The following is a 14633-nucleotide window of genomic DNA, read 5'->3' on the forward strand; positions in this document are numbered from 1 at the left end:
GGCAATCAGAGTAAAGGGGTAGGTGAAATTTCCTTAGGGGTCAAGAGCTTATAATAGCTTCTGTTCTTTAATTCAGCACTCTGGGAAGTAGTGTCATCTGAACCTGAGCATGCTCCATTTCACAGCATGGGTACCTGTGCATGGTAACTCCGTTGCTACGTGTAGGACCATGCTTATACACAGTTTGTAGTGTTCACATGGATATTTATACTCATCTGACAAGATGGACTACATTCACTAATGATTTTATTGTACATTTGCCTCAGAATCCTTCATTTAAGCTATCTTACTTCTCTGTGGAGTACTAGCTCTGTCAAAGCTTATTAGTCAGCTGATTCTTCCCACCATTCACCTGGAGATGGGTACTACTGCTTGTTTCTTGCATGGCCATGCTGTCTCAAAATGGACATGTATCAGAACAGACTCCATGGATAATTTTAAACTTTCCTATTTTATACAATTAGCTGAGACTTTATCTCTAGATTATTACTAAAGAAACAGATTTGCTCTCCTTTCCTCAGACTTCCAATAAGCCATAAAAGCCACACAGCATAATTTCAGTACAGGAAAGCAGAGTCACCTAACAAAGCACCAGACTCTCACTCACGATCTAATGAAAATGGGGATTTCAAAAATCTTTGTGGTGATGTAAATTTCCCTTTCACACTAAAGGTCATGGATATATTCAGATATCTCTGTGTTTCCCTAATGCTGGCACCTAGACGAATACTGAGATTGAAGGCTTAAATACTGAGGTGGAAGGCTTGTTATCCAAGTCAAAATAGGAGTTTATTACCAGATAATAATAGTTTCTTCTAGCCTTAGAATCTTAGGTTTTGGGTCACTTTTTTCAGTTGCCAGAAATGTAGAATCATCCATAAGGAAAATGTGCAGAGCTAAAACCATCTATGTCAAAACCTTTCTGGAAACACTAGACATAGTAGCACTCAGGCCTACCTTCTAAGTTTTTTAGCCAAAAATATACTAACACTTCATCTACATTCGAGAAAATGCTATTATGTCACACCAGAATGGTTCCATTGTCGTGCTTCCAGATGCATTTCTTTCCTTCTTTGCCTGAATGTGAGATCTGGATGGCAATTTGTCAATGAGTTATTTAACTTTTCCCTGCCTGATGCAACACTTTTCATATTAAATAATACTGTTCATGGGAAGAAGCAGAATTAAAATGTAATTTTACCAAAACAAACAAAACCAAGTGTTTTTGGAAGTCTTCTTAAGGACATTGTTAAAATGACTGACTTGTTAAACTTCATAGTTCGCAGCAACTACTAAGCGAATCAAGCTTGCTTTACTTATTTTAAAAAGGTTTTCAAAAGTGGTTTCTGAGATCACTGTGTTTTGCTCACTGGTGTTTCCAGTTCTTACCTGTATAAGTATGGTTAAGATGTGGGTAATAAGTTGCTCCATCTGCAGTAACATGTTCTCCAAAACAAACAAGAATTCAATTGTTCAGATTGTGTGGATGGGAGACAAGGTGCTATTTTGTGATTTGTTGGTTTGGGACTGAGGTTGCCTTGAAGCAAGAAAAGATGACTCAAAAAAGTTCTTTCAGAAAAGCATGAAGGTGAGAGCTGGCTGGGTTCTTTGATGGAAGAGAAATGTCGGCTCATTGAAACAAAAATGTTTTACAGAATACCTTTGTATTCATTTCATTTCATTGACCTGTGGGACACAGTAATTTCAAGATGTTTTTTAGGCTGACAAGTAGTCAGTCTATGGAATAATGAATAATTTAATATAGTCAGTCCCTCTATCTAAAATAATAAACACCCTCACCGAGGTTATTATTTCTAAGGTAAAATTTAGTGTACAAAATATTGTTAAAAAATAAACTGTGGCCATCTATATTTATGAAACTTACTTGCATTAAAAATATCGTCTTTCTCTTCCTTAGATGATGAAATGGATCCTGTCTTAGCAAGAATTCTGAACATCCCTTCTATTCATATTCCAACCATAGTTTCTCCTGTTACTTCACCTTCAGGAAAAAAAGATAAGCCCATCAAACAAAAATCAGGAAAATCTCAGCCATCTGCAAAAGCAAATAGCAAAACAGGCCCTCCACCTCCTGGGGACCTGGTGAAGCATGAAGAAGAAAAGGTGAGAGATGACACATGATCCAACGAAGACAGAAAAGATACGACAAGAAATCAAATACATAAACTTAAAAAACAGAAGCATAGATTCTTCTCAGAGGGACTTGAACTGTCCCTTCACAAATTCCTAATTACTTATGGTGCTTCTAAGGATATATTTTACTCATCCAGTTGCTCTCAGATATGCATATTGGCAGCTTGCCTTTATGACTTTATGTGTAAATGATAGAATCACAGACTGGTTTGGGTTGAAGGGACCTTAAGACCATCCTGTTCCAACCGCCTCCCATGGGCAGGGATGCCTCACACTATACCATCTCATGCAAGACTCTGTCCACCCTGGCCTTGAACGCTGCCAGGGATGGAGCATTTACCACTTCTCTGGGCAACCTGTTCCAGTGCCTCACCACCCTCAGAGTAAAGAACTTCTTCCTTATATCTAACCTGAACTAGGGTTAAAGGCAGTACAGGTTTATTAGAAAAAAGAGGTAGCTTCCATTACAAAGCAAATGAGAGGAGAGAGTAATAAGATAAGAATGAATACAAACTGAGAGTTGTAAGAATAGACTTGGAAGACTCTAAACACGATGTACCTACGCTACTTCCTTGATACCTAGTGGATGAAGTAAGGTTTCAACATATATTCTGTCCATATCCACAGAAAGACCTGCTTGCCTAATTTCAACAAGTTTAGTTAGGTATTTAAAGAGCGTGAGCATGGAAAGTGAGCAGGGGGTTGCCAAACAGCACTCAGCATAATATACAGCAATTGTGTGGCACAAATGAACCCTATACAAGCAAATACCCCTGCCATTAGAATTCTGCCTGGAGAACATCTGAGTTCCTCCTCTTCTTCCAAAAAGCTTTTTACTATTTGGTTTAGAATGTCTTTGACAGAGACTATCATTAGTGCATGCAGCACCCTCTGTGTGAGTATCGTGCAAGTATTTTGGAGGACAGAATTAGAATCTAAAGCAAGCTAGAGAAATTCACATGGACATGGTCTGTAAAATAGGATGCAATTCAATATATCTACAGAATGGGTAACAGCTCTATCAATAACAGGTCCGAGAGTGGGAAGGGATCACAAGCTGTACCTAAGTCAACAATGCCATCTTGCTGTGAGAAGGGCAAAGACCACATTGAGGTGAATAAACAGGAGTACAGCATGCTAAATACATGAAGTTATTTTCCATTCAGGGCTGGTAGGGCTTCAGGTGAGGTATTGTGTCCAGTTACGGATATTGCACTGCAAGAAGAATGAGCCACACTGAAGAGTTTTTAGAAAAGCACCAAGAAAAAACAGAGGTCTAGAAAAACTTGATGGGTAGAGAAAGATTAAAAGACTTAGTTTGGGTTTATTTGATCAAGAGTAGAAAGAATAGCCTTCTGTAAAGAGCTAAAGGGACACCATCATTTCTTCTGCTAGCCCATGTCATCAGAAGAAATTGTCAGAAGTAAACTAATTTTCTGCAAGAGGGATTCAGGCTAATCTGTAAGAAAATGTCAATAAGGTTAACCAAGGTAAAGTACTGGAATAGTTTGCTGGGAGAGCTTCAGCCCTAGAAATTTTTAGGATAGGTGGCAAAACATCTGCCAATTTTTCCCTATATTCCTAAAAATGAAGAATATGGGGTAATCTCAGGACAAGTTCTCTCTGTTACTTCTGTCTGCAGCCCTGAACCGTTTTCACCTGATGACTCCTGGCGTAGTGTCATAGGTTTTGAGGGGGATGGCATCAAAGGGTCCATTGTATGTTCTAGGGTCTTCATGTGTTCCTTAGGTCAGCCTCATCTTTTCTAGTCACCAAAAGTTTCCACTATGGAGCAATGCGAAGAGCATTCCATGTTTTGACTGCCAAACATTCCTTTCTGTTCCTTTCTCAAGTCAGTGCTGTATTTGCAGCAGACTGAAGTAGTGCTCTGCTTACCTTTTGTGCTCTTTTAATGATTATAGATAAAATAATGGATGTGCAACTTCAAAATTATTTCTCTTCTGCTTCACATTATCCATTTATTGTCATCTCAACACTGTGCATAAGATAACACAGTGACTCAGCAAAATGAATAAAGTTAGTAAGGGTTGCTCTTCAAGGGTTAGTGAAGAGGAATGAAAGAAGATAGCACAACCAAAGCAAATAAGCTAGTGTTTCCACTTCAGAAGCCATAAACTCTCAAAATGTTAAAAATGAGTGGTGGAAAGCACTTTAATATTTTGTAACAACTGAAATCTGTAGTCTGTTCTTTTTCTTCATTCTTTTAAAATATGGAATTGTCCTGAGTTCAGCAGTAGCAGTGATTTTTCTCCTTCTTAGTAGCCAGTGCAGTGCTGTGTTTTTGACTTTCAGCCTGGGAGCAACGCTGGTGACACTGATGTTTTTAGTTGTTGCTAAGTAATGTTTATTCCGACCAAGGACTTTGAGTCTCATGCTCTGTCAGGGAGGGGAGGGGAAGCCAGGAGGAAGGAGAGACAGGACACCTGACCCAGACTTGCCAAAGGGGTATTCCATACCACAGCATGTCATGCCCAGTATATAAACTGGGGGCAGTTACCTGGAAGGGCTAGATCGCTACTGGGGTTGGGCTGGGTATTGGTTGGCAGGTGGTGAGCGGTTGTATTCTCTTCCCTTGCTATTTCCCTTATCATCATTATTATTATTATTGGTGGTAGCAGCAGTGGTTTTGTGTTATATCTTAGTTACTGGATTGCTCCTATCTCAACCTGCGGGAGTTACATTCTTTCGATTCTCCTCCCCATCCCTCCAGGAGCCGGGGGGGGAGGAAGAAAGGGGAGAGTGATCAAGTGGCTGCATGGCTCTAAGTTACTGACTGGGCTTAAACCATGACAGGAATAAAACTAATTCATGTTTCTGTAGACAGAAGTGGAAGAATCTGTTTCTCCAGCACAAGTGACGTCCGATGCTCCTGCTTTCTCAGGTTTGAACGTCTCCTGTCCCAATGGACTAGTAATAACTTTCCTTGGTGAAAGTTCTGGAGGTTAGTATTCTGAGCCACTGCAGAGTAAGGAATTTAAACCAAGTTAAAATTACAGAAGAAAATAGTTTCTGCCTTGATGTGTTTAGATGTAATAGTATGACCAGTTTAATGTCTCGGATTGCCAAGTCTCTCATAATGTCTATTTAATGGTATTTGCAACATAAATAATATGTTTCAATTCAAACAAAATTGAAATCTAGAATTGCAAGTTATTGCACATAAAAACAGCAATCCTAAAAAGCACATGGGAGTCATGTCGAATAATCAGTTGAATTTGCATGTATATTGGAATATAGAAAAATACACAAATTCAATTCATATTTCATAAATGCATATATATATACACATATATATATGAATGGATGCCAGATGTCTTTTAATACAAATCTGTCCTGCCCAGGCTGTATTGGATATATTGACTATGTGAAAATAGATCAGCACAACTTCAGAGGTAGCCATATCCAGGAATAAAACAGATTTATCACACACACCCCAAGTAGATGCCAGTAGTAATTCCTATTACCTATAATATCCTATGTGTGAGCTGTTGCATAAAACTTGACAGAGTCATTTGTCTTCCTGGCAACTGATGAAACAACATACCTCTTAAGAATCAGCCAAGCGGTAAGACCAGTGCATATAAATTAACAAAAAATAAGACATTTATATTAAATAGCATTCATAAATATAATATGGTACACAAGGATCCAGCACAAATTTATAATCGTGTGAGAGAGGAATGTCTGGATTATATTTGGAGGGCCACATTGATCTGAACTGCTAATAAAAGCTTCCCTCATTTTTCTTCTCAGACATCTTTTCCCTTTTTATGTCAAAATCATAGAAACATAGAACAGCTCAACTTGGAAGATCATCTAGTCCAACTTCTTGTAGAAAGGGGAGCCTAGATGAGAATATGTAGCACCCTGTCCAGTAGCATCTTGAAAACCTATGGCAGTGAGGTCTCTACCACATCCCCAGGGAGATTGATCCAGGGAATTATTGTTCTCACTGTGAAAAACTTTGTTCTTATATCATGGTGAGACATCTCCTGGTGCAACTTGTACCCCTTGTCCTTTGTCTTCTCCGTGTGGCTCCTTATGAAGAGAGAGCCTCCGTCCTCTTTGTAGCCACCCTTTAAGTACTAGAATACTGTGAAGAGGTCCTGTCTTAGCCTTCTCCAGGAGGAAGGGACCCAACTCCTTCACCTTTTCCTCATAGGATGGGTTCTCCAGCCCTTCTGTCATCTCTGTGGCCCTCTCTTGGACCCCGTCCAGTCTCTGCATCTTTCTTGAATTGTGGAGGCCAGAATTGGACGCAGTACTTCAAGTGCAGCTTGACAAGTGCTGGATAGAGTGGCATGATCACATTTCTGTCTCCGCCAGTAAAGTTCCTACAGATGCAGCCAGCTTGCCAGATTTTTCCAGTTTAGTATAAATACGTTCTAATGAGTCTGGTATGAAGTAAAGAAGGTGCAGAGGGTTTTCAAGCGTACACAGTTTGGCAAGGAGCATAAGTTGAAATGTTGAATAGATGAGGTGAACAGCAAATACGGACTCATCCATGTCATCTTGTGGCACACCTACCATAATTGTACTCATTCATATACCCAACACACAGTCTGTCACTTACTCTGTGGATTAGAGAGGAAGCCAAGGAGGGTTAACCTTACTTGCCTAAAATTGCATAATTTCTGTAGAAGCCATGATGCTGGGTGTTTAGCACTGTTTGAATGTGCTGTGCAGTATTAAGTATTTCAGAATTTGATTTCATTTTGAAAGGTGAAGCCACTGCAGCTGGAGTTGACAAAGATGTGGTAAAGGAAAGGGGGGGCAAAGCAAATGAAGACAAGGAAGAGGAGGCCGAGGCAAACAAAGCAAAGGAGAGAGAGGTTACGAATACTGGAGAGGAGGAGGAACATGAAGTTACAAAGGGTGAAGTAAAGCATGAAGACGCTGAAAGAGAACAGGACAAGGAGACCACTTGGGAAATTCTAGTTAGGCAGAGTTATCCCCAAAAAGTAAAGAACTCTCATCTATATACATCTGTGGCAAGGCAAGCAGAACAAGAGGTGTCAAGAGTCATCACCAGTCAAGGAACTGTCATAAAGTACCTGATGGATGGATCTACCCAGGTAGGTTTAATAGAATTAATTGAAAGCAGGCTGTGTGCAATTACCCTTAAACTTGCGCTTGTCAACTGAGATAGAGAATTGTCCAGTTTGTAGATGAAGGGTTTAAGTAACCACTGAGTTATGCAGCCATGTCAAGACATGCTTTTGGCTTTGTTCAGAATAAGAACTTAAGGCACATAGGGAATTCCAATGATGAAAATTTTAGGCATGTGAAGGTTTTAGGCAACTTTGGGATTGGGAAATACCTAAATATGGTTTTGAGGACTACGTTCCTGATCAGTAAATGTAACTCTTGAGATGTTTCTTTATGTTGTCTGTTTTGTACATTGTACTTTCTCCCTATAACATCTATATTGATTTGTAAATGAATTCAGAGGCAGTTGGGGCAGTTCTAGGCTTTGTCTACCACACAGGAGCATGCATATCAAGATTTGAGTGTAATGGACAATAGATGTCAGAAAACAGTTGTAATAGAAAGTACTATGACTTCCTTTTGTTAGCTGTCTTGATGGCTAAAAAGTTAACAGTAATCCCAAACATGTGGAATACCTGAATATAGATCAGTATGGTGATACATGTGCATTACCACTGCTACAAAGAAAAAAGTCAACTTTTGACCACTTAAATAGTCAAAGAATAATCTTTACTACTTGGTTTTATAATGCCTATTTGTCATTATAAAAGTAAGACACTATATACGTGAACTGCAGCAATTAGCAGTCCTTTGGGCAATGATTAATGGGATTAATTCCGCTTCTCTGCCCTCTCCCATTCCCTTCCCCTCCCTTTCCCTCTTCTCCCCTCCTCTCTTTTTTTTAGGGAGCTTCTTTATTCTTGTATTCATTTTGAGAGTTTTTACTTTTTTTCCCCTCTGACACCCACAATATTGCAGTGGCTGTTGCATTTGCAGCAGATTCTTTTGAGACTTTCTGTTGGTGTTTGTAGTGATATTAACCTCTAGTATATCCTTGATTTCTGCAGATTCTGTTTGCTGATGGCACAGTGAGTAGGAGTCCTGATTCTGGCCCTGTCCTACCAGCACCCGCTGTTCCAGATGTTATGCAACTGTTACCAGAATCTGATCTTTTACCTGAGACCAGCACTAAGAAAGGTAATAATTCCATTGTTTTGGATAAAGTTAGAAAGGCAGATGATACTTAATAAAGGGCATCTTTCTTTAGTCTGAAAATTCTGCTAGTACAAATCTATCTGTACTCCACTGCTGATTTGATACCTTCATAGCAAATAATTTTTCTTCTAATCTAGATTTATTTTTCTTTTAACATGCTAGGACTCTAATAAGTAAAAGTTTATGTAAGAAGTACATTGGTACCAAAAGGATTCAACACAAAGGCTTTTAAAAGAAATCCTTGTAACTACAATCTTGTCAAATCCTTACTTAAGTGTTACAGTTTTTTAGCCTTGGTGTTGAGAAATGCTTTTTCACAGAGGACTTTTAGTGTATTTTTCCTTCTCATTGTATGTATTTCAAGGCAACTACTATTATAAGGCAATTTAGCAGTTGGTTGTATAGACTTGTTATCTGTGCCAGTATAACCATTCTTACCTTATTTTGTTTGACTGAGAAAGAACCTAATAAAAGTGTACTTCATACCTCAGAGTGTAGTTCAAAAACACCCTCAGTGCTACTCGGTGCACAGAATAATTATGACCCATCATAATACTAACTTAGAATCTATTGGAAGTATGTGAATAAAAATTGCTGACAAAGAGAAAGGTCTCTCAGAAAGAGACTTTCTGAGTTATCAAATCCAGCCCTTGTTCTTAGGATATTCCTTAGGGTAAGTGGTTGGATGTTTGAGAACATCTCTGATGAACCATCTTCTAAGTCTCATTGTCTGTGGCCAGTGTATATCCTTTAATCATGATTGCTTTCCCCCACACACTTTTAATCTCCACTTGTCAAATTTATAGTAAACGCTATACCCTTAATCTAAGTTTCGTATTCCAAAATATGGGAGACTGGAGTTCTCCATCACATTCTTAATATGATCACTATTCTCTCCAGTTCCCTTTCACAATGGAGTCTCCCCTCGTTTTCTTCTGATGTACCACAAGATTGTGTTTGCCTTTTTTTTGTTAGCATATTTTCACACTGATAACTTGTAATCATTCTGTATGGATGATTCCTCCAGGTCTTTCTTTTATTCTACTGTTGCAAACGTGTCTAAAGTAGATTTTTATTCTTTTTTGCATTAAATATTATTTTAATAAGCTGTATCAAATTCCTCTTAGTTTTATCTTCAAGCTCATGGGACACTTTTGGAAGCTTTTTTTCTCTGTAATCCATTAAGATTTCCTTCTGCATTAATAGTTCCTTTCCAAAGTCAGGTCACAATCAGATGTCAGTAGCACGCTCTTCACTCTTTCTGTGTCATTAATGAACACATTAAATAAGGTTAGTTCAGGGGCACACCTTTGAATAACAGGACTTGTAATTTCCTTCCAGCCTGATACATAGTTGTTCTTTCAACTCTGTCAAAACCAGTACTCACAGAATCTTTGCACTTCATTGATTTTCTTTTGCCTTAGAGAATACCAAGTCTGATACAGAAATTTTTTGTTTCAGCAGGGAAAGCCAATGACAAAACCAACAAATTACACCCAGCCAAGGATGAGTTGTTTGAAAATACTATACAGGATGTGGTTAATTCTGAGCAAGGTGAGGTGAAACAGGCAGGAACCTGGATAACAACAACTCCATCAGGCATTCAAGTGGGCACTGAGGAAGGAAAAAGAATGGATCTGAAACCACTCTTAATCTATCAGGCAACTGACCCAGCTGATGGAACGGTATTACTATATTTGTGTTATTATAGCACTGTCTACTAAGCTAAGAGGGCTGCCATCATACTAGTTGTTTTTGGTTTTTGAGCACATAGGCTAGAGGTTGTGTTATTACACTGTTACTAATACAGAGGCTTTAAATTTTGTTGAAAATGTGATTCCTCAGTCTCTGAAGTAGATAAAGTAGCAGTTGCTTCTTCAGAATGTTATTACATGATGCCTTGTATTACTCTTGTTGCTGTTTCAACTATCACAGTGCTAAATAAATGAGTATCCCTTCATTCTTTCAGGTTATGACTGTACGAGATGATGAAGTGATAATTGTTGAGAAGCTCGATGGAAGCAGAGTAGTAGATCATGCTGACGGCACTAGGATCATGACATCATATAAAAACTGTGAAGAACTTTTTGAACCCAAGCATAGTGAGGAAACAGGTAAAATTAAAAGGGGAACACTTGTCTTTGATCTGTCTTGTGAAGCAGATAATTGTCAAAATATATACTAAAGAAAGCTTATGCTAGTAGCCTAAATAACAATTCACTAGTGCAGTCAAGGTTTAGTTTGTCTGCTTGGTCTTTTTTTCAGCAGTATTCAGTGCAAAAATGACATAGCTTCAAACAAGCAAATTTCCTTCTTTCATGGCCCACCTTCACCATGAGCCCACAGTGCTGGAGTTCTAGTATGTTCATTGCCCTCTTTTCAGCAAGCAAGCTGATTTGAGTTTTATCTGAAGTAGAACTTCTGTTTGCCTGTAATAATTTAGGCTAATGGTTTTTCGTGTTTCTTCTGGCTGGCAGTATATTCACAGGAAGTGTTCAGGAACATCTCTCTGTGGGATTTGTACAGCCTGGAAAGCCAGCCATACCCTGGGCTGCATAAAAGAAGTGTGACCAGCAGGTTGAAGGAGGTGATCCTGCCCTGTACTCTGCTCTCACGCAGTTGTAGTGTCCTCAGCATAAGAAGGACATGGAACTGTTGGAGCAAGTCCAGAGGAAGGCATGAGAATGATCAGGGGCTAGAGCCCATATAAAGACAGGCTGAGAAAGTTGGGGCTGTTCAGCCTGGAGAAGAGAATCTGCATGGAGACCTCAGAGCAGCTTCCGGTATCTGAAGGATGCTGGAGAGGGACTCTTCATTAGGGACTGCAGTGACAGCACAAGGGGTGAAGGGTTTAAACTGAAAAAGGAGAAGTTCAGGTTAGATATAAGGAAGAAGTTCTTTAGTGTGAGGGTGGTGAGGCACTGGAATGGGTTGCCTGAAGAAGTTGTAAATGCCCCATCCCTGGCAGTGTTCAAGGCCAGGCTGGACAGAGCCTTGGGAAAGATGGTCTAGTGTGAGGTGTGCCTGCCCATGGGAGGAGGGTGGAACTGGATGATCTTAAGGTCCTTTCCAACCCAAACCATTCTATGATTTCAAAAATCAAAACACTGACCTCGAACTGATCTGCTTATTCAACAGGAAGGCAATGGCCAGATTAACATACCAATGTGATTGTTTTCCAAGATTTGTGATGCTGAATAGGAGCTTCTTTACATCTTAGAGCTCGTATTACGAGCATTAACAATTTCAGTGTCTCATTGTTCTGTATTATTTCTTAGATAAACCCTCAGGAGCCACCATGAAGAAGGTGAAATATATGCAAGTAGAGAATCCCGAGTTCGCTACTGTTATAATAAACTGTGAGGATGGTACCTGTTGTACCATCTTTGGAGATGGGACACGTCTTATTGCAAAGCCACAGGGAACATATCAGGTGGGAATTATTTTCAGTTTGCGACAATGAAATTCATCTTTGTGTTACAAGTTCCCTGCCATCAGCAACTCTGACCTTGACTGTTTTAACTCCCTTTTCTATAGCCTTCACAAATCCTGTGATTCTATCTCTTTCATATCCTGCCAATATTTAGATACTAGCTCACAACTGTATAGTATAGTTAAATCACAATCTTAAATTTCCCTAAGTCAAAGAAAAATATTACAAAGACTAACATCAGCCTGCCTCCTGGACCTTATCTTCTTTCCCTTCAGTCCTTCAAAACTGGATAACTCAGTGATGAAGGTCTGAAAGCTCTCCTCTTGATTTGCATCTGTTCTTCATTTTCATGGTACCTCTGGGCTGAAGATTTCACCTTCCAGGACTGAACCTCTTCCCTTTTTCACTCTCATAGGTTTTACCTACGAAGACAGGATCCCTTTTCATTGATGAAGATTGCTCAGCAGTTTATACCCATGAAGTTGTCAATTTCATCAGCAAGGAAGAAGAAAAACAACCAGGGAGATACACTATGAAACACACTTCCAGCACTGTTTGTGAAATGATGGATACTGAAGGAAATATTTTCAAGGTAAAATAAATGGAAGGGAACAAGTAATTTTAAGTAATTTTTTCTCATAAACATCTCTCATAGTCAGCTTTAAGCCTTGTAATACTTAAAGTAGCCTAGCTAGCCAGAAGGGATCAGCTTCTGAATCAGGTCTCTGAAATTTTCTTGAGTATGTGATAGGTTTCCCTTTTTTGGGATTTTCCCCTTTTTAGGGATTTTCCCCTGTTTAGAGAGACTGAAATAAAACACATGGTCTTCAGTTCACCTCACCTGTAAGCAAACCTTAATTAGCATGACTTGGATTAGAGTAAAAAATCAGCTCTGCAAATGAAGACATTTGCTTTTCAGAAAGTCCATAGAAATACCCTAATCTGTCTGGTAAGGCAAATGTTGTAAAAGGAATGATTCAGTCTTTAAAGTCATACTCTTTGTCCTGTGATCCTTTCACATCTAAGAGATACTTTTGAGCTAGGTTAGTGCTTAGTTTTGAGTTCCAGGAACTTAATCTAAGTGTCTGTGACCTGCATACTGTTTTCTAAGTAAGGTTCTCATTAAAGCTTCTAGGTGTGACATCCTTAGAGTATCCTTTCTGTTGCTGCAACTGTAATCATTACCAGTTTCCCATATTCCTGTAAAACAGCACTAAGGTTCCTCTGGACATACTCATTGTAACAGTGTTTAACTTGGCTGAAGAAGCAGTGCTTGTATAATCTATGATATATGTCAATCTCTCCCTAATAAATTTTGAACTGATCAACCAGAGGGATAGAAATTTCAAAGATATCAAGTTCCTATAAAATCAGTGCAATTCAAAGCAGCATGGAAGTTGCTTTGGCATCAGCATCAGCACATCCTGCTTTTTCTCAGCTGATACTTAAGGAACAAAGGAAGGGGGTTGAGGAGGCTGTGGGAGCAGTTGAAGGCATCATGGGAGCAGTAATCATAGGGGATATGGGTGGTAGTAAGAAAGATGAGATCTAATGCAGTATGAGAGGATGCAGACATGAAGAACAACTGTAGGGAAAACAAGTTTCATTGGGTTTGCCATTAATGGAGTATATTTTATTTACATCATCCCACCACTTTATTTTCAGGACCCCATTTTCATTGGGTAAGTGTTCATGTGATGGAGAGGGTAATCACGTGGATAAAATACGTGTAACAGCTCATGGATCTAAGCTTCTCATTGTGCACAGATATGATAGGCATCCAGCTTTTGGATCCTGCCTTGCCTGCTGTTACAATCAGCTATTATCCAGTTCTCACCTTCTGCATGCTTGGTAGAGATAGCAACCAGGCACAGGTGTAGTAGGGTCAGTTTTCCTCTGTCCTAGTCACACCTGAGACTACAGTAAAAAAGGTGTGGGGTGGGTATGTCAGATTCAGTTAGTTCATTGACTGCCCTTTGAATCACCCTGGTTTAAACTGTATCTTCCAAAGGCATTATTATTCCTGGTTAGGTTATTATTCATTGTTAGCTACCTTATTTGTATGTTAATGACATGTTAGTTAATAATCACATAGTATTTTCAAGAAGGAATATACTGTAGAAATTCACTCAGTATTATCGGAAGATAATCTGAGACCATATTTTTAAAGTGAATGAATGCCTGAAAAGGGCTCCCTCTATAAATATATATATATATCTATAGGTAGACAGATACAAATATATAATCTGTATCTGTATCATCTATATCTCTTCATATATCCACATGCATATAGATGTGTATACATATTTATTCACATTTGCCTATATACCTATATATACAGCCACGCCTGTACGTATGTATATACACATATTTATATATACACATTTATTTTTGTATATAAATCTATGTATAGTTATATATGTATGTGCTGTGTGGTCATTAACCAATACATTAGCATATAGACATATATACAATTACATGTATATTTGTTTATATCTCTCTGTGTGTTGGTGTATATACATGGATACATATATACCTCACAGAGATACATCAGTGGCTGAGTATACTGTTACCTGACTTGACCAGCAAGTGAGTATTTTTGTGTGAAGTTGCCTGCTGATGCCTGCAGATACGTATGATGAATGTGGAATGTAAACATGGATGGCCCTGTTTGACAACTAACAGTCCTTGAGCCTTGTTAAATGTCAGCATGTGATTTTAGTGTTTATGATATGGCCCATCTTCCTAGAAGTGTTTGGTTTGCCTTTTTCACTGTGTTTTCAGTTTTCTTTTTCATTTCTTTTTCAGGTTGTTCAGCATG

General features: G+C 38.9%; 1 protein-coding gene across 1 annotated transcript in view; it reads left to right on the forward strand.

Moving 5' to 3' along the window:
* The window catches only part of SPAG17 (sperm associated antigen 17), a 98448-nt gene that overhangs the window by 63651 nt on the left and 20164 nt on the right, over positions 1-14633 (forward strand). The window contains exons 24-31 of the mRNA XM_062618253.1: positions 1919-2124; positions 4996-5116; positions 6898-7250; positions 8232-8361; positions 9841-10064; positions 10349-10493; positions 11658-11812; positions 12228-12404. Coding sequence (XP_062474237.1) covers positions 1919-2124; positions 4996-5116; positions 6898-7250; positions 8232-8361; positions 9841-10064; positions 10349-10493; positions 11658-11812; positions 12228-12404 — 1511 coding nt within the window. The remainder of the gene's footprint in view (positions 1-1918; positions 2125-4995; positions 5117-6897; positions 7251-8231; positions 8362-9840; positions 10065-10348; positions 10494-11657; positions 11813-12227; positions 12405-14633) is intronic.

This window comes from Pezoporus occidentalis, unplaced genomic scaffold (genome assembly GCF_034315485.1).
Source record: "Pezoporus occidentalis ecotype Australia unplaced genomic scaffold, CSIRO_AGI_Poc_V1 ctg104, whole genome shotgun sequence".
Taxonomy (NCBI): Eukaryota; Metazoa; Chordata; class Aves; order Psittaciformes; family Psittacidae; genus Pezoporus; species Pezoporus occidentalis.